The sequence below is a fragment of the Nannobrachium achirus genome (genome assembly GCF_963921795.1).
Source record: "Nannobrachium achirus genome assembly, chromosome: 22".
Classification (NCBI taxonomy): Eukaryota; Metazoa; Chordata; class Actinopteri; order Myctophiformes; family Myctophidae; genus Nannobrachium; species Nannobrachium achirus.
Window position 1 is genome coordinate 11,373,196 of NC_137829.1, and position 21,905 is coordinate 11,395,100.

General features: G+C 43.1%; 1 protein-coding gene across 1 annotated transcript in view; it reads left to right on the top strand.

Moving 5' to 3' along the window:
- col4a1 (collagen, type IV, alpha 1) overlaps positions 1–21,905 on the top strand; it is a gene marked incomplete at both ends in the record, with an annotated part of 64,913 nt that overhangs the window by 18,942 nt on the left and 24,066 nt on the right. Inside the window, 17 exons of the mRNA XM_080753573.1 lie at positions 8,918–8,971; positions 11,029–11,118; positions 12,839–12,883; positions 13,900–13,944; positions 14,205–14,267; positions 15,759–15,812; positions 16,287–16,313; positions 16,421–16,495; positions 16,714–16,776; positions 16,903–16,938; positions 17,370–17,408; positions 18,278–18,382; positions 19,739–19,798; positions 20,298–20,333; positions 20,422–20,466; positions 20,614–20,646; positions 21,367–21,430. Coding sequence (XP_080609699.1) covers positions 8,918–8,971; positions 11,029–11,118; positions 12,839–12,883; positions 13,900–13,944; positions 14,205–14,267; positions 15,759–15,812; positions 16,287–16,313; positions 16,421–16,495; positions 16,714–16,776; positions 16,903–16,938; positions 17,370–17,408; positions 18,278–18,382; positions 19,739–19,798; positions 20,298–20,333; positions 20,422–20,466; positions 20,614–20,646; positions 21,367–21,430 — 934 coding nt within the window. The remainder of the gene's footprint in view (positions 1–8,917; positions 8,972–11,028; positions 11,119–12,838; positions 12,884–13,899; positions 13,945–14,204; positions 14,268–15,758; positions 15,813–16,286; positions 16,314–16,420; positions 16,496–16,713; positions 16,777–16,902; positions 16,939–17,369; positions 17,409–18,277; positions 18,383–19,738; positions 19,799–20,297; positions 20,334–20,421; positions 20,467–20,613; positions 20,647–21,366; positions 21,431–21,905) is intronic.

Here is a 21,905-nt window from a genome sequence, read left to right on the forward strand (position 1 = left end):
CCGAGCAGGATGCCATTTGACAGTTTACAGCTGAGGCCATTGTGACGTTTGTGAGCTTTCCTGGAGAGGTGGGTTGATTGTAAAGAGTTGCAGGATGCTGGATGACTCTCAACATGATTGTTTTTGGAGAGAGAGAGAGGTTCATACCCTCTTGTTCGTCAGTGGCTAGAGTAGAGTGAGTTTCGCACAATCGACGCAAGAACACAGATGTTTGTGGTCACGTTCACAGCTACATTCAATTGTTACGTAATTTTTTCCACAGGGGTATTACGCCAAAGCTAATCAGAAATCACTTAAAACAATCAGAACATGTTAGCAGAGTCAAAAACATTCAAAGCCACCAAGTGCTCAAAACACACAATCAAAGGTAAACACAAGACAGTTACACAACGTTATGGTAGGCTAGTTTACATTTCAGATTCCACCGTAGTGAGTCTTGTGTTAAGGACAAGCAATCACGCAGCCATAATAGTTTGACATTTTCAATCCACTACATTATAGTTAACAAAAACAACTGAATAGGTCAGCCAGATAGGAGACGATAACTAAAGGTTAATACTAGTGACTGGTTTGAATCATCCTTGTTCAAATCTGGGTAAGAGATACACATCTCCCTAAACAATTAGCACGCAGGGACTCAGGCATGAAACTTCACTTCTAACAGCGTCTGAGGTGTACAGTATATTATGTGCTTGTTTGTGTGACTTTGGAAGCGAGCTGCCAGGCATGTGTGGCATTGTGTGCTCATCTCAAAACGTTTACTGGATGAATAAAGTCAAAGACTAAACATCCACAACGCAGGATCAACAGACTGTGAAGCGAAGAACTGACGTTAGACCAGTTATCTGCATTGTTGCCCCCTTGGTACAGTCCATCCATATCAGTGTGGAAGGAAGGCTCCCCTTTGCTCATCCATAGCTGGGGGAGATAAAATGCAGAGGAAGTGCGGTTGAGCCATGTTCCATGACAGCCAGGACAGGAACACTTATGTTTTAGTTTCTGCTGCAGACAACAACAACAACACAACAGTCTTCCTCAGCATTTTTCACAGATTAAAAAAAAGGTCAGATAAAGGGAGTGTGCACAGTGCACACTCTCTCTCTCTCTCTCTCTCTCTCTCTCTCTCTCGTGTGTGTGTGTGTGTGTGTGTGTGTGTGTGTGTGTGTGTGTGTGTGTGTGTGTGTGTGTGTGTGTGTGTGTGTGTGTGTGTGTGTGTGTGTGTGTGTGTCTGTCTGTCTGTCTGTCTGTCTGTCTGTCTCTCTCTCTCTCTCTTGTGTGTGTGTGTGTGTGTGTGTGTGTGTGTGTGTGTGTGTGTGTGTGTGTGTGTGTGTGTGTGTGTGTGTGTGTGTGTGTGTTGGAGAAATCTCGCTATTTCTACGTCATTATTTAGACTTAAGGGTTAGGTTTTAGGGTTAGGTTTAGGAATAGTTTTACTGAGGTTAGAGTTAGGGTTTGGGTTAGGTTTAGGCATAGTGGTTAACATTCACCAGGTTAGCATTCACCAGCATCGGCAGGTTAGCATTTCACCAGGTTAGCATTCACCCGCGTCGAACAAATGGAACGTCGAGCAAATGGAAGGTCGAACAAATGTTATGTCGAAATATCGACACGCTCCCTGCGTGTGTGTGTGTGTGTGTGTGTGCGTGTGTGTGTGTGTGCGTGTGCGTGCGTGCTTGCGTGTGTGTGTGTGTGTGTGTGTGTGTGTGTGTGTGTGTGTGAGAGAGCACAAAGATGAGACCTTGGTATAGGAGACTCCCACGCGTGCAGGCTCAACTTTAGGCCACGCATCACGTCTCTCTCAAGGATACACCAGGGGGCTGTGGGATACGTCAGTATGGTGGGAGGCTACGGCAGGAATGTGGTGGGAATGCAATGGTATTCTGCAGGAGTGTTGCTGCCACGCTCTCTGGCTGTGCTGTGACATTAGCCAGATGTTACTGTGACCATCCGTTTACATTAACATGGAAGGAAGCGCAGGGTAAAAGCACTTAGGACTTTCTAAGAAAGTAACAGCAATGGTGCAAAAAGATTCTGTCATTGTAGCGCTCCAGTGAGATGTGCGAGCCTGCCCTCCTCTGGAGAAAATCAGTACTGCTGCTACTGTATGGTACTGTATTGTATTATTGAGTTGAGTTGAGTTGTACACTGCAAAAAATAAGAACTGAATCTGTCCTATCTATTACACAATTATAAAAAGAACACCAATCATTTTACAGAAATAAAGCATTATTGGTGCGCAGCGTGATTGGGCCTATAACTTCTGTAACCAAAATAGTGATTCTGATTCACCCAGGCATACAAAGGTCATAATTGTATTTGACCTCTCTACCCCAGGTTTACAAAGAGCAGAGCCCACTGATTGGGGACATCTGTTGTCAGGACAGCAGGGCAAAGGTGTTTGAAGATGCCTTGTCTCTCTGAGTCTGAGTAATAACTGTAAAAGACCCCTTATGGCAGGGGTCTTCAACAGGGGGTCCGGGACCCCTAGGGGGTCCTCAGAGTTACTATAGGGGGTCCTCCAAATCTTTGTATGACTGTTTTCTATTCCACTTGAACCCTAGTGTCCTTATTCTGAGAACTTTAGCTGCGAGGCATTGTGAGCCTGTAGATCTGCTATTTTTGGCAAAGGGCTTTGGTGTAGAGGGGGAAAAGAGCAGACTAATTACAGAGTGAAAGTCAAGTTTATTAATTTTTGACGGTTCAAGTGGTTAAATATCTGAAAACACAAATTGACATGAATCCAAAAATACACTGATGATCGTGGTGTCAAACAATGAAACTATATGGAATCTATGAAAAGGTTGTGCAGGGGGTCCCTGCTTCATCTCTCTCTCAACTAAGGGGTCCTTGGCCTGAAAAGACCCGAAAGACCCCTGCCTTATGGAGTGTCAGTGTTATTAGGCAGCATAAATCTATTTCTGGACCGATTTCTGGCTATATTCCCGTGGTGACGGCAAGGTACTCTAGTGAAGTGACTGAATCAGCTTGGAAAGAAATGGAAAGAAATCGCTTTTTCTTGGAATAGAGAGCCTGGAAGGGTCTAATTGATGGCCGCAGTGCTGAGCCTTGGACTTTATAACACAACAAATGAATGAGCCAGGGAATTAACACTTGAGCACATTGTTAGAACCGGCCTGGGGCGCTGTGCTGGGGAGTATTCTTGTATTCAATTCCAGAACTGTTGCTCCCCAGCCACCGTTCAGTGAGGTGCGGTCATTTTGACCGCAAGTATAAAAGAAACATCATTAGAGTTCTCTGTCCAGCTGGTGCTTGTAATGCACACTAGTGGCCACCTGCCCCCAATCCTCCATGGCTGTCTCTGTTGATATAAACATCCAGTTATGTCACAACAATCCCATACTGTCAACCTCCGGTCTATGTAAGGCCTGTTTGCATTAATGTCTGCATTAATGCCACTCTGTGTGTGTGTGTGTGTGTGTGTGTGTGTGTGTGTGTGTGTGTGTGTGTGTGTGTGTGTGTGCGTGTGCGTGTGCGTGTGTGTGTGTGTCTGTCTGTCTCTCTCTCTCTTCCTCCTCTGGCCCAAACCTCTAATCTGGAGAGTAAACATTACTCATCATCTCTCCCCCTGGGCTCACGTCAGCTCTGGGCGTCTGACCCGCGTTGACGTTGGTCCAGTCGAATTAGGAGTGTTGAAATATTAGGTGCTTTTGGGGAGCGTGTAGCTCCCACGTCATATACTAGCACATTCAAAGCCCCCAGGTACCGGTATATCATCCCACATTATGAAATCAGGGCTCTGCACGTGCTTCTGTTTACCACGTTCCATTTAAAAAACAATTCCCTCTCTTTTCCATCTCTCTCTAGCACCCTTCCCGTTGGCATTACATGATTCTATCTTAGATGGAAAAACAAACATTCAAGGCCTAGGCTGCCTTTCCAACACAAACGTCCACAGTAAACAAATACCAAACAGACTGAGCGGCATGACGGCGCGCGCACGCACGCACGCAGGGGCGTCACACCAAATTCTGGGCCCTGGGTACAAGGATTCACTGCGGGCCCCCCATGAATGTTAACTATTGAAAAATAGCAGATATACAAGGCACCGAGTGCCGCACTGCGAGCTTGTAGATCTGCTATTTTTGAAAAATCGTGAAAATGTGTGCAAGAAACTTATGTTTCTATGTCAGTGGTGCTCAAACGTTTTCATGTGAAGGACCCCCAAGATGATATGTATTTGGCCACAGCTAGACCCCCATCTCCAAATATTTAGTTCCAGGGACCCCTCCCCGGAAGCAAGATTTGAGTTACAAATGTTCGCTTAAAAAATACATATTCTTTCTTTTATTGTCTTTCATGGGCAGGGTCTCTCTTCTTTGTACTAAATTTGTATGTACCGTGATGGCCTCAGGTCTCGTGCTAATTTGTACCTATGATTACTGTGATGGGAATGGGACTTGGGGTGACATCAATACTGTATGTGTACCTGCCTCATTATGACATTGTGCTTTAATAAAAAAGATTTGAAAAGAAAAAATTCATTCAAAGATTTGCGCACATTTTTACGACTTTTCAAAAATAGCAGATCTACAAGCTCGCAGCGCGGCACCACTCGGTGCTGCGCTGTGAGCTTGTATATCTGCTATTTTTCAATAGCTAAAGTTAGGGCCCCTCCACCTTGGGCCCTGGTAACTCAGTCCCACTTTCCTACCCCTTGTGACGCCCCTGCACGCACGCATGCAACACCCACACAGAGAGAATAAGATGACGAGGTACAGAGCTGCGTGCACCTCCCGGCAAAGGTACACAGTGTACGTCATTTCACTTATCAAACTTTGGAAACTTGACCGGCCCAAGACCCAGAGGCTAGAGAATGACATAAACACTCATCCAGAGACACGTGAGGCTCTCTGCTGCAGGTGTTTATTTGATCTGCTAAGAGAGCCTCCAGAGCTCCGTGATGACTCACTCCCCCCGCCAGGCAGCCACTGTATATTCACGGCGGACGTAACTATACACTCGCGGCTGCAGAGCCTCTGGATCAGTCTTCACGCCCAGAGGGTCAGGCACGTGCACACATAGACATCAACGGGGGCTTGAGCCCCTGCCCTTTTATCCGTCTGTAAAAAGTGTCCTCTCCAGACCATGAATGCTGTTTTTACTATGGTGAAAGAAATGCAAATGCCCTCTTTCCATGCCATACCTGAAGGCGGCATTCAAGAAAATTGCCTTGTCCAAATTCTCATGAACTTGAATGCAGCATCTTATGTTGAAAGAATTGCCCTCTCTGTGTAGAAGTCCATGCCGTTACACCAAATCTCTTGTATTGACTTGATTATGCTTAGTTCAGTGTTCCATTTTCGACATTTCCACCAAAAGGCCTTTTTAGAAATTTCAGATCCTGCCTCTCTAACATTCTCTGCACGTCCCTTGCAGAGGGTTGTTTGCTCTGTGGAAAATCACGTCAGTTTCAGGCGGAGAACATCTTCGTCCCCTGCCAAACTCTGGCTCACGTTTGCTTCCTCTCCCATTTTCTTTACTCTCACTCCGTCAATTAATGGACGCACGTGCTCAGGTTTTGAGGTTTTTCGCCTGTTCATCACGTTGTGCAACGTGAAGCCTTTTGTGTGAATGTGTGAGCCCCCTTATCCACCTTTACACCTACAGCGCGCAGATAGGCGGTCTACACATTTCCATCCCGGTGTCACAGCTGATAGTCACAATAGCCCCCATCATCCTATAGGCCCGGGGATCTGTGTGATAAGGCTTTCTTAAGATCCCTCTTTCTCCCGTGTCCAGATACTGAATCAGGCCCTATAGTCCTCGGTATGGCAGCGTGAGTCATTATTGGGACGCATGTTTTGTGTGGATGTCAGTTTAGTCTTTGTGCCATCGTGCCCATCTGCTGTTTGGGTTAACACAGATGCTTAACGGAGAGAGAAGGAAAACAAAATGTGAGAAATCAAAGACGCGGCCGCTCCTTTGATCTTGCTGCAGATTAGAGTGTTGTGGTGGGAGATCCAGTGATATAGACGTCACAGACAGGTATAGAGGGTGATACACGCACACGCACGCTAGGGATGAGACGATATGACATTTTCATATCACGATTATTGTGACGAAAGAAATCGCGATTTACGATGTTATCACGACAATCAAAATCCATTATCCTGGGCGGAACATCTGCCAAAAAATAGCAGATCTACAAGCTCACAAAGCTGTGAGCTTGTAGATCGGCTATTTTTTTGCAAAGACATTTGATAGAGAATGAAAAAAAGACTAGTATGTATATTACATGTAAGTAATTTTTTACCAATTGTAGACGATTTAAGTGGTACCGGATATGTAGCTTGGCAAATAAAAGGAGAATTGATCCCAGTGCATGACGGAGGACAATATCATGATAAATTAAATCTCCACGATACGATTATCGTGACTGTTTTTTATCACGATAAATGATAATATCGCTTAACGTCCCATCCCTAACGCACGCACGCATGCACGCACACACACACACACACACACACACACACACACACACACACACACACATGCACGCGCACACACAATGCGAGTACTTGAGCTTTAGGAAGATGCACGTTGGCCATGCGTGATGGAATGAACATTTTGGGTTCTTCGGTCATGCTGTGAACATGCAGGAATGTCAGCTCAGCCCAGTTGTGTCTTACAAAATACATGGAAGGAAATAGTTTGTATTTGGAGTTGGGGTCGGGGCAGAGGCTAACACGTGAACGAGGAAACATTTAACAGCTGTGATTTGCTTTGAGTTATTTGAGCTTTGACCTTTATTTGCTCAGCGAGAGAGGCTAAAAAAGGATGTTAATTCAGTAACCAGCTCCATTTGCTGTGAGGCAGGTTCGCTTGAATGAAAAACACATGCCATTGGTTCTAGATTTCCCTTCTTCCTGGTCGCTGTCATGAAATACTAATCTGATTTGATCCAGGTGTTTAAGATTTCCTATGACACGTTCAAAATTAAGTTTAAAGGGTTAAAAGCCCACAAAAACATTCCACGGCAACCAGACAGGTGAATGAATGAGAGGGTGTGAGAGGAGTTGAATCGCCCATGACGTAGCACTATAGCAGCCACATGCGCGTGTGTGTGTGTGTGTGTGTGTGGAGTGGAACAAGTGCACAGGGACAGGGTGGGGGCCAGTCAGGTTCAGGGAATTGAGGGGGGGGGGAAATCCTTGTTTCCCATGGATTCCCATAGTTTTGGAGACCACATATTGGTTTCGTTAGCCTGGGGTAAGGCAGACAGGGGTGTGTGTGGGAGAGAAAGTAGGGAATGGGGAAATGAGTTGTGTGTATAATATCGGAGACTGGTTGATGGGATTGTGCATGCACCATTTCAGAAGGTTCTGAAAGGATCATGAGTGTTATTGATTAATGGTAAAAGGGTGGTTGTGTGTGCGTGTGTGCGCGCGTGCGTGCGTGTGTGTGTGTGTGTGTGTGTGTGTGTGTGTGTGTGTGTGTTGGTGTTCGTACAGTACAGTATGTATAGCTCCTCTCTGCCCATGCCTCCAGGGTCCCTAAGCCCTGACAAGCGTTTGGCTTTAAGCCTCGCACGTGAGTTGAGCAACAGCTGGCCAATGAGGGGAAGAATGGAGGAGAGAGCCAAGGCTGTGCAAGCCAATACGTAGACTCTGGCCTCTGGAGATGGCAGATGAGAGGAGAAGAGAGAAGAAAAAAAGATTAGACCAGAGGTCTTCAACGTTTTCATGCCAAGGACCCCTTAATTAAGAGAGAGATGAAGCAGGGACCCCCACAACCTTTTCAGAGATTTCATATAGTTTCATCGTTTGACAGCACAATCATCAGTGTATTTTGGATTCATGTCAATTTGTGATTACCGATCTACAAGCTGCGAGCCGTTGTGAGCTTGTAGATCTGCTATTTTTGGCTACAGTTCTCAGAATATGGACACTAGGGTTCGAGTTGTTAATATAAAAAGGATTGGAAGATTTGGAGGACCCCCTGTAGTAACTCTGAGGACCCCCTAGGGGTCCCGGACACCCTGTTGAAGACCCCTGGAGTAGAGGACTGAGTACAGCTGTAAGGATGTCCTGCTGCCTACCTGGTTTAAACCTAATTAACACAAGGCCTCATTTGGAGATACCCTGTATTAGTTCCAACATTGAACCAATATACCAGGCTTTTCTCCAGTATTCCTGTAATGGATATGGAGCGTAGGGATCATGGCCTCCTACGCTGGCGCCAGATTCTAAGTGCCTAATAAAGTGTGGAAATCTGTTTAGAAATGTTGCATGTTGCATGTGTGTGGAATGGATCAGCAGGGACTCCACAGGAGGTCATCCTGTCTTTGGCACATCGAATGGTTCCCAGGCATATAACTTCATCCCCTGATGTCTTTTGCAGTACAGTGGGCTTTTAGTCTGTCAATGTGTTATGTTATGATCCATCAGACAGGGTCAGGAGATCTCAGGACATGGACATGTTATAAAAGAAGGAAGACATGATGTGACACACGTCACCTGCATGCCCTACTTGCCTATATATTCATACACCCACAGATGATGTGAGATGATGTATGAAGGTTTTTGTGCCCAAGTAGAGTCATGCTTTATAATCTTCGTCAACTAATAAAAGAATGATGCATACAGCATAACATGCACTGACTCCCTTCAGTGGATATACTGTAGTTCTGACTAAATGCTTTCTGTTGACCTCTACTTTTAATACTTTGATTGATTGATTGATTGATTGATTGATTGATTGATTGATTGAATACTTTATTAGTCAGAAATGTAAACAGCATGAGGTACAGTGAGACATTTAGGCTAAAAGGATAACACAAATAAGTACTGGGTTTCCATTGTGGTCCTACAGTATACTGAACATTATCGCTTCATTAAAGGAACTACAACTTGACCTGTCTGTCTGTCTCTCTGTCTGTCTCTCTCTCCCTCTACAGGGATGCGGGACTTCATGCGGAAAGTGTGACTGCAGCGCAGTTAAAGGAGCAAAGGTGAGAACTCAGATCTATCCTTATGTCTTCCTATTGCCACTATTGATCATTCGTCCATGTAATTCTCAATAACCAATAGCCTTCTACTCAGTTAGCCACAGTCGGGTGAGATACCAGAATTGTTTCCTTCTGGCGGCGCCGGTGGCCATTGTGAGGCCCTGACCAGTGTCATGTCTGTATGCTAAGCAGGCGTGACACTGTCTGGAATGTCCCGGCTAATGGAGCTAAGCTCGGTGGACGGAGCTCCGTCATGGAGCAGGGTCCGCAATGGGAATGAGGATCAGGCAGATTTAGACTGTGTCCGCACGCACAGCTGGTCTGAAGGCCTCGCTCCCACTGGATGCTATAAAGCTCTCTGACTCATAGACGATGGAGGCAGCAGAGTGACTGGTCAGGGAATCGCTGGGAGCCATCCAGCTTTCAGTACGCCATCATTTCAATTCAATTCAATAATTCAATTCAATTCAATTCAATTCAATTCAATTCAATAATTCAATTCAATTCAATTCAATTCAATTCAATTCAATTCAATTCAATTCAGTTCAGTTCAGTTCAATTGTAAATCACAATGAAAAGGAAATTGTGCAGTACGAACAAGGTAATTAATATATGTTAAAAGAATAATAGAAGAACATTTATAGGAAATAATTTAAAACAATAAATAGAAGATTAGAAGCTGCCAGCAGAACTAGCTGTTCACTGAACTGTGCATGGTTAGCTTTTAGGGCCCAACTCTCTTGACATAACTTTCATTTGCTTTTGTGTTTGTCAATATACAGTTTAGACATCAACTGTAAAATAAATAAATATTGCACAACAGTACATACTGTAGGGCAGGCAATTAAAATCCTTTTCAATCCTTCAAAGAACTAAACACTACAGTTTGAACTGCAGCTCTTGTACAGCCCTTACCAGTGCCTTGCTGCAGCGTAGTCTACAGAAACAGATGGCAAGCATTTGGCTCACGAAAAACTGTGTTCAATGGGCCCTGGCCAAGCCACAGTGGTTTCAAAGCACTGCTGAGTGTGGAAAGGTGTTGAAGACTCTATTAAAAGCTTAACTGAATTCCTCGACATCCTTCACATCACTTCACTTCACGTCTCTTCACTGATGACATCAAATGCCTTGGTAAGAGGGTAGGAGGTAGCTCAGGAGGTAGAGTGGCCGTTTGGGAACCGGAAGGTTCTAACCCCGGCTCCTAGAGTTCTCAAATTATGCCCGACCCGGGCGAGGTAGGGCCTAAAATATATGATAATTAGTCGGGCCGGGCCAGCCCAGTTAGGGCCCATTTAGGGCCCATTTAGGGCCAATTTAGGGCCAAGTTAGGGCCAGGCTTTAATTTTCAGGCCCGTTGAGAACTCTACCGGCTCCTCTTCCTGGAGTCTTTGAGCAAGACACCTACTCCAAACTGCTCCTGATAGTTGGTACCTTGCTTGGTTGCCTTCGCCACCGGCAGTGTGTGAATGGATGCACTTTGAATAAAAATGACACTATAGAACTGCACACCATTAATCTCTCTATATACTTAGCTTACTGGGGTCCCTCAGGTGTCTACACTTGGTTCCCCATCTACACTAAACTTCTTCATTGAAAATAGCCAATCTACAAGCTTGCGCGTCGCAACATGACGTATTGTCATTTTTTAGATCTGCTACTGTATTTTCATGGAATGTTCACCCCACAATGGGGACACAATGTCCCCATGTCTTTCAGAAACGCTGTGGTCAGGGAATGAAAATCATTCCTTCGTCCTCCACTAGATCCACTTATCATTCCCTGATCCTTGTGGTTTGTAGAGCATTGGTCAATGGTCAGACAAGAAGCAGGCCATCAAAAGGGCTATCTTGCCATCTAGTGGTACATAGATGTAATAACATGAGCATAATACAATTCTTACTGAGGGCCATTTCTGCAAATAAAAAGATAAATCACTGCAGAGAGAGTACCATAGCAGAGTAATAATGTCTTGCTAGAAAAAGTATTTCCTAAATGTTTCAAAACAATGTAATTTTGATTGAATATTTAAATTACTTTTTTTCCCCTATCTTTCTCTTTAGGGTGAACGTGGGTTTCCAGGTATCCAAGGAAATATGGGATTCCCAGGGATGCAGGGAAATGAAGGACCTCCAGGGCCACTGGGCCCCAAGGTGAGTGACAGTACAAGGACCCTGCACACAAGAGTTTGTGTTTTTATTGCGTGGCTGGAACTCCGAGGGCCCTTTGTAGACGATCTACAGTATAGTGAAGGGCACAGTTGCATCGGGAGGGTGTCCAAAGTTGAGGCGTAAGCATCAATTTAGCTATTTAGCACGTTATCTGGCCACTCTGTGAGGCGCATGGCACAAAGGGATTAGACTGTGAATAGTCATGGGTGTGTTTATAGGGCATTAAAAAAATTAGACCCCTCTCTGACATTATAACAATTACACAATTTGATTCATTGACTGAACACTTTATTAAGAAGTTGCAAACAGTACAGCTTACAGTACAATTATGCAAGCAATGCTAAAAGGATAACAAAAAAAATCTAATCAAACCAAATCACCAAACCAATACATAAATCACGTCTCTAGATTAGTGTGTATTTAATGCATGGATTCCTCCCGAAACAAAGTCAAACAAACATGGTGTAAATAATTAGCAATTCCGTTGGATAACAAAAGACACCCACCTCTTTCTAACACGGAAGCACAAAGGGAAGAGGTGGAGGGGTTCCGAATTTTATAGGGGGGCACAGAAGGAGGGGTCTTAAAGAAGCTGACCACTAATGTATCACTAATGCACTAAATATGGAGATCAAAAATCTCAGGTAGAAGCACCAATTATGACACATTTTGTGTAATTATAAACTAACTGAACATAATTTATAATTGACACTGTTACACAAATAATCACACCTTCCTCCAGCATTGTCTCCTTTATGTCCAAGACACATCAGTGATAATGTATGTTGACATGTCCACTAATCAGATAAATACGCATACATTCTCAGATATGTTCTTTAATTAAAACCACCCATTAAGCATGACAGAGAGCTCCATGCGTCAGAGCTATGAAATGGATATTGACGGTTGGTGTTACTGCTGTCGATTGAGCAGAGAGATTATTATAGGAGGCAATATGCATTCATTACATTCTTACAGTTTTTGAAATAAAAGCTGAAATAAAATGCTTATTGAAATAAACTGCATGAACGATCTCTCTCTCTGTCTCTCTCTCCCCTTCTCTCTCTTTCCTCACCGCTGGTTTCCAAAGACGCACAGGAACTTTCTCATTATTATCTTTGACACATTCTTATTAGTGATCTTCTTCTTAAAATGACTAATGAAAAGAATACGCGTTTGAAAATGGGTTATCTGCTGTTTCTACCGTTGTGTTGAATTCAGATGGATTTTTGTTTGCATGCAGTATACTATGCACACATTGTGAACCCATATATACCATACCATATGCTTGTTTGAATACTTTATAAGTCAAAATTCAACAGGAGCACGGAGGTACAGTAAAACATTTAGGCCAAAAGGATAACGTGAAAAAGTAAAACTGTTATCCAATGCCTTCTTTATATAGCAGGGAAATACTGCGTAAACATTACAGCTACAATGGATGAAAAATAGCAATGATAATTTTGCCGTGCCGAGTGCCATTTTGTGCCAAGTGGAAGGTAGGGCTCTCTTTTTAGGCACAATAATGCTGCAAACATTAACAAGGCAATGATCACCAGCAAACATGATTGTTGTTAGCTACAGATGGACTTAAGTGATTTCAAGTTGGCATTTTGAGTTAAATTCTCAAGGTAAACCTGAGCACATTTAAACATGAGTAGCAGAATTGATTTGAATAATAATGTCATGTGTATCTCTGTAGGGAGATTTCGGTGAGCATGGTGCCCCTGGACTGAAAGGAACACGTGTAAGTATCTGACCCTGTCTGACCACATCAGTACAATTAACGGCCACTTATCTCTCTCTCTCTCTCTCTCTCTCTCTCTCTCTCTCTCTCTCTCTCTAACCCTCTCTCTATATACCGGTATATGTGTGGTCATTATGGGTTAATATGGACACGACAGGCTGATAGTGTCCATACTAACCCATAATGACCAAGCAGCAAGACGTTATAGCACTTATTACATCGGCTACACAATACAATTAATAATTTGACTCAAAACTAAAAACAAAACAACGTTTTTCCTTGTTTACAGACTGCTGAAAGTCTTCCACAAGTATCGCGCTGGGGGACACCCAGCGCAATACTTGTGGAACACTTTCAACGCGGGTCGCCTTGGAAAACAAGGAAGTGCTGATCAAATAGAATCCATTTTCCAGTTACTGCGTCGTCTATTTCTCGCCTCAAATGTTTTTAAAAACATTCTTGAGCGCAACGCTTAGCTGTAAATTACACGGTGTGTTTGTTTACATGGCTGACATGTTTGACATGTTTTTGACATGTTGGATACGGCACTAAATTCACACAGCGCAGCCTGAATGCAGCAGGTGCTCTGAGACTTTGACTAGGCAGCGGCCCGTTATAGTGCGGAGCGGTCATTATTCACCTATAATTCACCACTGATTTCAGCGCTTGACCAATCAGAATCAAGCATTCAACCAAGCTGTGTAATAATGATAAATAACTTACAACATTAGTTCCATTGATCCAAGCTGGAACACAATCGATTGATTGATCATTAAGATAATCATTCTCTGGAAATACACGCAGCCCACCCACCTGACCACTGTTAAGTGGTCAGGTGCGTGGGCCCTGATCCAGAAAGGGATTGGAACCACTGTCCTAGGTTTTATTGCCCATGTCTCACAAGTCATTTTGGATTCATCGTCTTTGATGTGACACCTGTTTCAAGGATTATGCTCTTATTTCAGTGTGTTGTCATGTCACAGTAATGCAGATGTTTTATTTTTAATGCACTATAGGGACCTCCAGGCTTGCCTGGCTTCCCAGGGAATCCAGGACTACCGGTAAGGTTCTGCGCAGCATTCATTTAATCCAGGAAGTATAAACTTCCAGGGTTAAATTAACACTCATGGTTGTGCCGTTTTCTGTCCCTAAATCTCTCATCCTGAAATGTCGTCCTCATAATTATTGTGTGTGTGTGTGTGTGTGTGTGTGTGTGTGTGTGTGTGTGTGTGTGTGTGTGTGTGTGTGTGTGTGTGTGTGTGTGTGTGTGTGTGTGTGTGTGTGTGTGTGTGTGTGTGCCTTGCCCTCTCTTTTTCCAAAGGGTATCAATGGAAATGATGGGCCTCCGGGTTCATCGGGTATCCCAGGATGCAATGGGACAAAAGTAAGCAGATTCTTTAACTTGTGCCGTCAGTATATAGTGGATCCCACCAACACAAGCCTGTCCACCCCCGTCCACTCCTTTTACCCTTGATTCATGATCTGGTGCCTGTTAACCATTTGAACCCCAGCATCCCTATAGTGGGAGGGAAGGGGGCATTCGCCAGAAATAGCAGATCTACAAGACCTTGTAGATCGGCTATTTTTGGTGTAGATGGAGGCAAGCCGGCAAGAAGCAGTTACAACTCAGGTCTGTTTCACTATATGTAGACTATTCCACAATCTCCGAATGCTATATAAAGTCTGGATCTGGAACTACACCTCCTGAAATCCGAGGATGGATGCTGTCATTTCTGTTCACAAAAATCCTCTGATCGTTTTCGTTTTCAGAGCTTCCGTTGTGCTAGACTGTATGACGAAAGCATCTGAACATTGTGGCAGGCAATAGTGTGGCTCACGAGACTATAGATCAGATCAGTGGTTTTCAACCTAGTGGTCCGGGGACCACCAGTGGTCCTTGAGGGGGTTCCAGTTGGTCCCCAGCTAAATGATGGAGTGTTGGTAACCAGATGGACCATTGTAGATCTTTAACTCTTGAGTGTAAAATGAAACCAAATGGAACCATAAGGGTCCATTTGGTTTCATTTTACGCTCTCAAGAGTTACGTTATTGTTAAACATCTGCATTGATTCATTTACAAGAAGTCTACACAATTACAGAATGTAGAAGAATTGTCATTTTGATTGACCTGTTATTAGTCCTATAGCACCAACATCAATACAGCATGGAATTGTGGACAAAATCTGATCCAACGATAACAACATATCCTACGTTTTGGGTTTTGAGAGGCTGAATCTCATCAAATGGTGCTCTGTGGCTCAAATGCAGAATAAACTAGAAACATGTGATTCTGGGAAATTGCAAGTGTGGTTGCCTATTTATAGTCTGGATAGCCAAACCTCCATTGAACTCAATGGACTTTTGGGGTTTTGGATTTTACTCTACAAAGTCTTAAGTTGTCTATACAGTTGTCTATAGCAGGGGTTTTCAAAGTGGGGGACGGGGCACCCTGGGGTGCCGTGACGGCAGTCCAGGGGTGCCACGAGATAATTTGTTAATATTTGGAATTTGTCTGGACACTTAAAACAATATTTAGTATCATTTTAAACTTGAAGTACAAAGTTATTTATTTATAGTCAGTTCTAACCAAAATGGCTATTATCTCAATGTTTTCTCCGCAACATAATCGCTGAAATATGCTATAAATAAGAGATGCTGGGAGTGAAAACTATGAATATAATGTAGGGGTACCTCGGATGAAAATAATATTTATAGGGGTGCCCCGGGCCAAAAAGGTTTGGGAACACCTGCTATAGGCAACCACACTAATAATGGGCTTTGATATGAACATTGGATTATGAAAAGGATTTGATGGTTTAAGTTGTTAACCCTTTCTCAGTCCCTCCATACTGACACTGTTCTCTGTGTGCTCCAGGGAGATAGAGGCCGTGATGGTGGTCCTGGTTTCCCAGGCCTTCAGGGACCCCCTGTAAGTCATCATATTACCATGCACCCTCACACACCAACTGAAATACATACGTTTCACTGATAGTGATGCTAGCTCTAGACAGAATGTTTCTCATATAGACAGTGGTGGAAAGTAGCTAAGTAGGCCTACATTTATTTATGTTACGTATTAACTGTTAATTGTTAGAGGAGGACCTCAATGGAAATAAGTCTCAGGACATCCTTGAATCGCTGCAATCATGTGGTTTTATTGACAGCTTCAGTTACTAGTTATAAATTGCAGATTTAGATTATTATAATTATATTATATTAATTAATGACAATACCTTTTATTTTTTCTTAAATAAACACATTTATTCAAATAAAAATGTTTATATAGTATACCATACTTTTGAGTATTTCTACATTGCGGTATTGCTACTTTTACTTAACAAATCAGAGTACTTCTTCATGGACTATAATGCTCCTGTACTCACCGTTATCTTCTCTCCACAAGGGTATACCTGGAATCCATGGAATGAAGGTTAGTTAGAAGTCACAAAAAATCCCCAAAGAATATATCAGATTATATCAGATTCAGCATGTCTTACCACTTGTTTACATGGTCTGTTTGCTGCTGTGTCTTCCTAGGGCGACCCTGGTGGTGTCATGGGATTTATCCCCCTGAAAGGAGACAGAGGATTGCCCGGCACACCAGGACTACCAGTACGTGTGTGTGTGTGTGTGTGTGTGTGTGTGTGTGTGTGTGTGTGTGTGTGTGTGTGTGTGTGTGTGTGTGTGTGTGTGTGTGTGTGTGTGTGTGTGTGTGTGTGTGTGTGTGTGTGTGTGTACACTATATACAGTACTGAGCATTCCTTTAATTAATTCCTGTGTTATCTATTTATCTATGTCCTTACCGCTCTACATATTGTCTCTCTCTTCAGGGACCAAGCGGACCAACTGGACCCATTGGTCCTCCAGGACTACGCGGTTATGAAGGACCCAGAGTGAGTTGTCATTACTCTGATCTGATGGTCTGCTAATTAATGAAGACATAAGCCATTGTTAATCAGTAGTTTGCATGAATTATGTTAACGCTGAAGTTTTAACTCACCAGTAATTGTACTCTACAGGGTGAACCTGGACCACCTGGACCTCAAGGAGAGAAGGTAAGACGTTGATACTGAGGAAAATGACCTTAGTAGTTCACATGTTTTCAAAGTGGTAGCCATGGCCCCCAAGGGAGCCACCAGGTGGCGCCAGCGGGTGCCACTTAGAAAGGAGAGGAAAATAAAATAAAAAGAAAGAAAATCATAAGAAAATATATATAAACAATGTAATTTCAATTCAAAATACATTCAAAATACATGTATAAGATCACTGTGCCACTTTAAGCCCCTGGCATTGTGTTTTTGTTACGTCATTATCGTAAAAATCTTCATTTATCTACCCCTCTCTTTTTAAAGCAATTTCACAATAGGTGGGCCAGAGCCTATGGCTATTTGAGAGTCCCTGACATGGAACAGTTTGAGAACTCCTGTTATAGTCTAATACTACAATGCTGTAAACACCAAGATGTTTTGCTTCCCTGTCCTTGTAGGGTGACCGTCTGGCCTTCCAGAGTGCAAAAGGGGAGAAGGTGAGAGCCTCAAACAATCTAACACCCATAGTGGTGCACACAGCATACTGTATTTCAGAGCTAAAAAATATATAATATATATATTTACTCAATATTGACAAAATGAATACATTTAAGAAAGGTTTTTCTTTTATAACAACTGACATTATGTGGGTAAGTTAATGTATACTGTATGTGCCTAAACCAGAACACCTTATTTAGGGAAAGAATATCTTTATTTTGCAATTCATAGGTTGCATTTGTAGTCCTACACCGGCCATGTTTGAGGACCAACACAGGAGTTCAGATTGGCGTAGAACATTAGTTGTATGCCAATCAGACACATTGAAACACCTGTGTTGGTCCTCAACTTGGCCGTTTAGGAGTACAAATGCAACCCATGAATAGCAATACCGATTCCCATAACACTTTTCTCCTTTTTCTTTTGCTGTTCATTAGCAGATTATTATGACGTCAGTGCTTAAAAAACACTTAGAACCCTCTCATGCTATTTTTTCATTTTTTTTTTTTTATTTAATTTACGCTCACTCATCAAAGATAAGCGTGTAGGCCTGCTATTTACAAAGTATGAATTGGACTTAAATGAATATCGACACTGTCGGGCTGGAAACTCATATCTCCAAGTTTCAGATTTGTATGTTTTTTCATAAAGTAAAGCCCTGCTTCATCATACAAGACTGTCGCACAAAACTAGTGAAAATAGCAGATCTACAAGCACACAATGCCTGTGCTTGAGGATCGTCACTATCTTAAATCGTTTTTTAAAATTATAAATACAAAAGAACGGTCTTGGAGAGACAAGGTTTCCACTCTACAACGACTAATATGCTTGTTGCTTTATTTGAATGGCGGCCCTCTCTTTCTCCTAGGGTGAGAGAGGAATCCGGGGCCCCCCTGGGCCTCCTGGGTACCGTGACCCCAACCTGGAACCCGTCGCAGGAGGACCCGTCACACACTACATCCCTGGGCCAAAGGTACTGAGCCTGTTGGAGATAGATTAGACTTTGTAATTCATAACTCCCTCCTCCTTGCATTCAGTGGTGGATAGTGCCTTTACTCAAGCAATGTAAACTCAGCACAAAAAGAAAGGAAACTTGAGTTCGGTCCATTAAATCTCCCCTTTAATAATACCAATTTGTATTGTGTTTCATATCACTTTTATCGTTAATTCGTCACCTTTACAACAAGGTACAGCTTGTAAGCATCGGGAATTCGAGGCTTGAGCTACACAGCCAAACGTGTGGGTAGTGCCGACCAAAGTTTTGCCAAAATGGCTTGCAATACTGTTCTGCTGGCATTTACTCTCGTTTTGGGATTCCCTGACACCGAGCTTAAAGTGTAAAAAGTGCAATCATTCAATGCACCAAGCAACAAAGGTGAATACCAAAAGAAAAGTATTGCAGCCCTGCCAGGCCATTCTGACCATTTTTGGAGGGGCGCTACCCACACGTTTGGCTGTGCTCATTCCACGAATGCCAGATCCTTACAAGCTGTACCTTGTTGTAAAGGTGACAAATCAACGATAACAATGATATCAAAAACGGCGTCGGTGTCATAGTGCGGCGCTACCCCACACGTTTGGCTGTGGTGCTCATTCCACGAATGCCCGATGCACTTTCAAAAAAACTTTTGGTAATTTTGTCGTCTAATCAGGCTTTTGTGAACACCCTGGACAGATTTTAAGTTGCTTGATTCAGTATTTAGATATTTAATATTCATTTTATCAGACACAACTTCCTTTAACCCATTGTAACTTCCAACACATTCTCACCCCCAAGGGGTCAGACACCTGACGCCCTGCGTCACAAGAGGGGACGCTTTGGGTATGCCTACTGCTTCAAGTAGGGGACACTTTGGATATGCCCAGTGGTCTAAGAAGAAAAAAAAGTCATTCCCGAAGTGGGATTAACTTAATACTCATTCTTCTAACCATGATAGATTCATTGAAAACTCCTGTTCTTTTTTTTCTAGTGATTCATACTACCCTGCTAATATGTGAGCTGGTTGTGTTTTTTTTATAACTTTTTTCTTTTATTTGTAATCATTTCTTGAGAAAAGGAAAAAAATAATTAGAAATATATGGCCCATGATTGGCTACGGGTGTAAACACACACAGACAGACAGACAGACAGACAGACAGACAGACAGGATTTCTGGAATTTATAGATTTATTGAGAATTTATATAATTATGTATTTTCTTTACAGGGAGACAGAGGACTAGATGGAGAAAAAGGAGACAAAGTATGTATTTAGTTAAGTAAAGACTTTTTTTCAAATGACAAAATGTTCTTACATGCCACAGTGTCTGAGTGTCTGGTTTTCCTTGCAGGGACTCTGCATCCCATATCAAAACGGTGTTAAAGGTGAACCAGGCCCCCCCGGACCAAGAGTGAGTGGCATGAGTTCATCCTTACTGGTCTTGTGATGTTGGAACCTCAACCTTTTCAGGCCGGGACCCCCCAAAATAATCATATTTGAATTGGGGACCGCACACCCTGATAAGCACTTGGAGTTATAAGACTTGAGGCATTACATTTAGCTTGACTCGGTTCCACAGATACATTTTGTGAAAAATTGCAGATCTACAAGCTAATAACGCCTCGCAATGCTAGGCGTTGTGAGCTTATAGATTGGCTATTTTCACAATTTCTGCTTATTACTATTTCTTATATTATTTGACAGTTTGTTTTTGAAGGTTTTAGAAGGGCTTAAAATTTTCACTAAACTGTCATCTGGGGATTTATTTAATAAAATAAAATAAAATAAAATGGGTGCAATATTAATACATGAAATTTAGAGTACACCCACATTTCTTGAGACGGTTATGATACTACGATTAACAAGGCATGATTAACAAAGATATGCTGTGTTGTTTTCGCTGATTTCAGGGCAAAGCTGGCAAGGATGCAGAGGATGGGCTGAAGGTAATTAACATGATCCATTGTATCTGTCATGTGACGTTACAACACTAAGGTGTGTACACCCCTCACCCTGATCTACCTGTTGTTTCAGGGAGAAAGAGGCTTCTCTGGGGCTGCAGGATTCACCGGGCTGCCGGTAACTATTAATTCACTAAAGAAATATCAACATTATGCCTGGTTTTGTCTTATCTTGATTATGCTTTAGTTTGAAATGTCTTGGCAGTGTTTACGTTAATGCTTGAGAGATTATTTCACCCTGAAATGAAATCCCAATTCATTTCAGGGTGAAAAAGGAGACGCAGGACCACCAGGATACGTGAGTATCTGTCTGTCTGTCTGTCTGTCTGTCTGTCTGCCCGTCTTTCTGTTTCTATAACTCCTTCTCCCTCTCTCTGTCTGTCTGTCTGTCTGTCTGTTTCTTTCTCTCTTTCTCTCTCCGTCTCTCTCTCTCTGTCTGTCTGTCTGTTTCTCTCTTTCTCTTTCTCTCTCTTCCTCTCTTTCTCTCTGCCTCTCTTTCATTATCATCATCCCTTGCCTTGTTCCTTCCTTCTTTTTGTTGAGGAAAGTAGCCTTCTGGTTTTTGAGATTGAACTTAGACTTCAGTATCTCAGTACCTGCAGCAATTCTAGAAACTACCAGCAGATGGCACTATATTTCTGTTCAGCACAAATACCCAGTTAGGGGAGAGTCAATCTGGGAACCCATCATCAAAGGATGGGCGACGCCCACTCGGTCTGTCTCTCTAGCCATCATTGACTCTGTCTCGAGAGATTGGGGGAGAGAGAATATGAAATGTAGTTGTAAACTACTGAAAGGTAGGCTGTAAAAAGCCTGAAGCAATTTACCAAGACCGATTTATACTTAATCGTCCTGTGGGGGAAATAGCCAATCCACAAGTGTCGAAGTGACGTGTGAGCACACGTAGATCTGCTATTTTCGCCGGGCATTTGGCCCATAACAATAGGGACGACATCGTTCATGTGGTTGAAATGAACAGAGGCTTGACATTATCTTCCTTTCATCTCTGTGATTTTAGGCTGATGGCGGTGCTCCTGGGCCCCCCGGACCTCCCGGTCTCACAGGGTTACAAGGAGAGAGAGGTACAGTAAGGCCTGTCGTATGGGATGCAAATCATTACAGCGTCCATCCATGGGATCAATATCGCTGTGAGACAACAAGGCAGGGTCCGATAAACCTTAGCGGACCCTGTCGTGTTGTGTAGATCCCGTCCACAGTGTTGGATAAAGGCAGTGGTGTATAGTAACCAAGTACATTTACTTAAGTACTGTACTTAAAGAGGCACTCCACCACTTTTCAACCTATATCTATCTATAAATGCGAGAAGTCTCTGCGTGTGTGTTTGTAATCCGCGTATCTCGAGAACCGTTCGTCCCACCGGCTTCAGATTCGGCACGCGCGCTCCCCGCCGCGGCACGGAGTGCAGTGCCGGGCCTCGACCCGACCCGACGCGCGGTTTTCCCTAACCGGCGCGAAACGTTCGGAATCTCCTTATGCGGGGCTGATTGTTGACATCAGGCTGTTCCAGAGGAAATCGGCACAAAATCGGTCATTGTG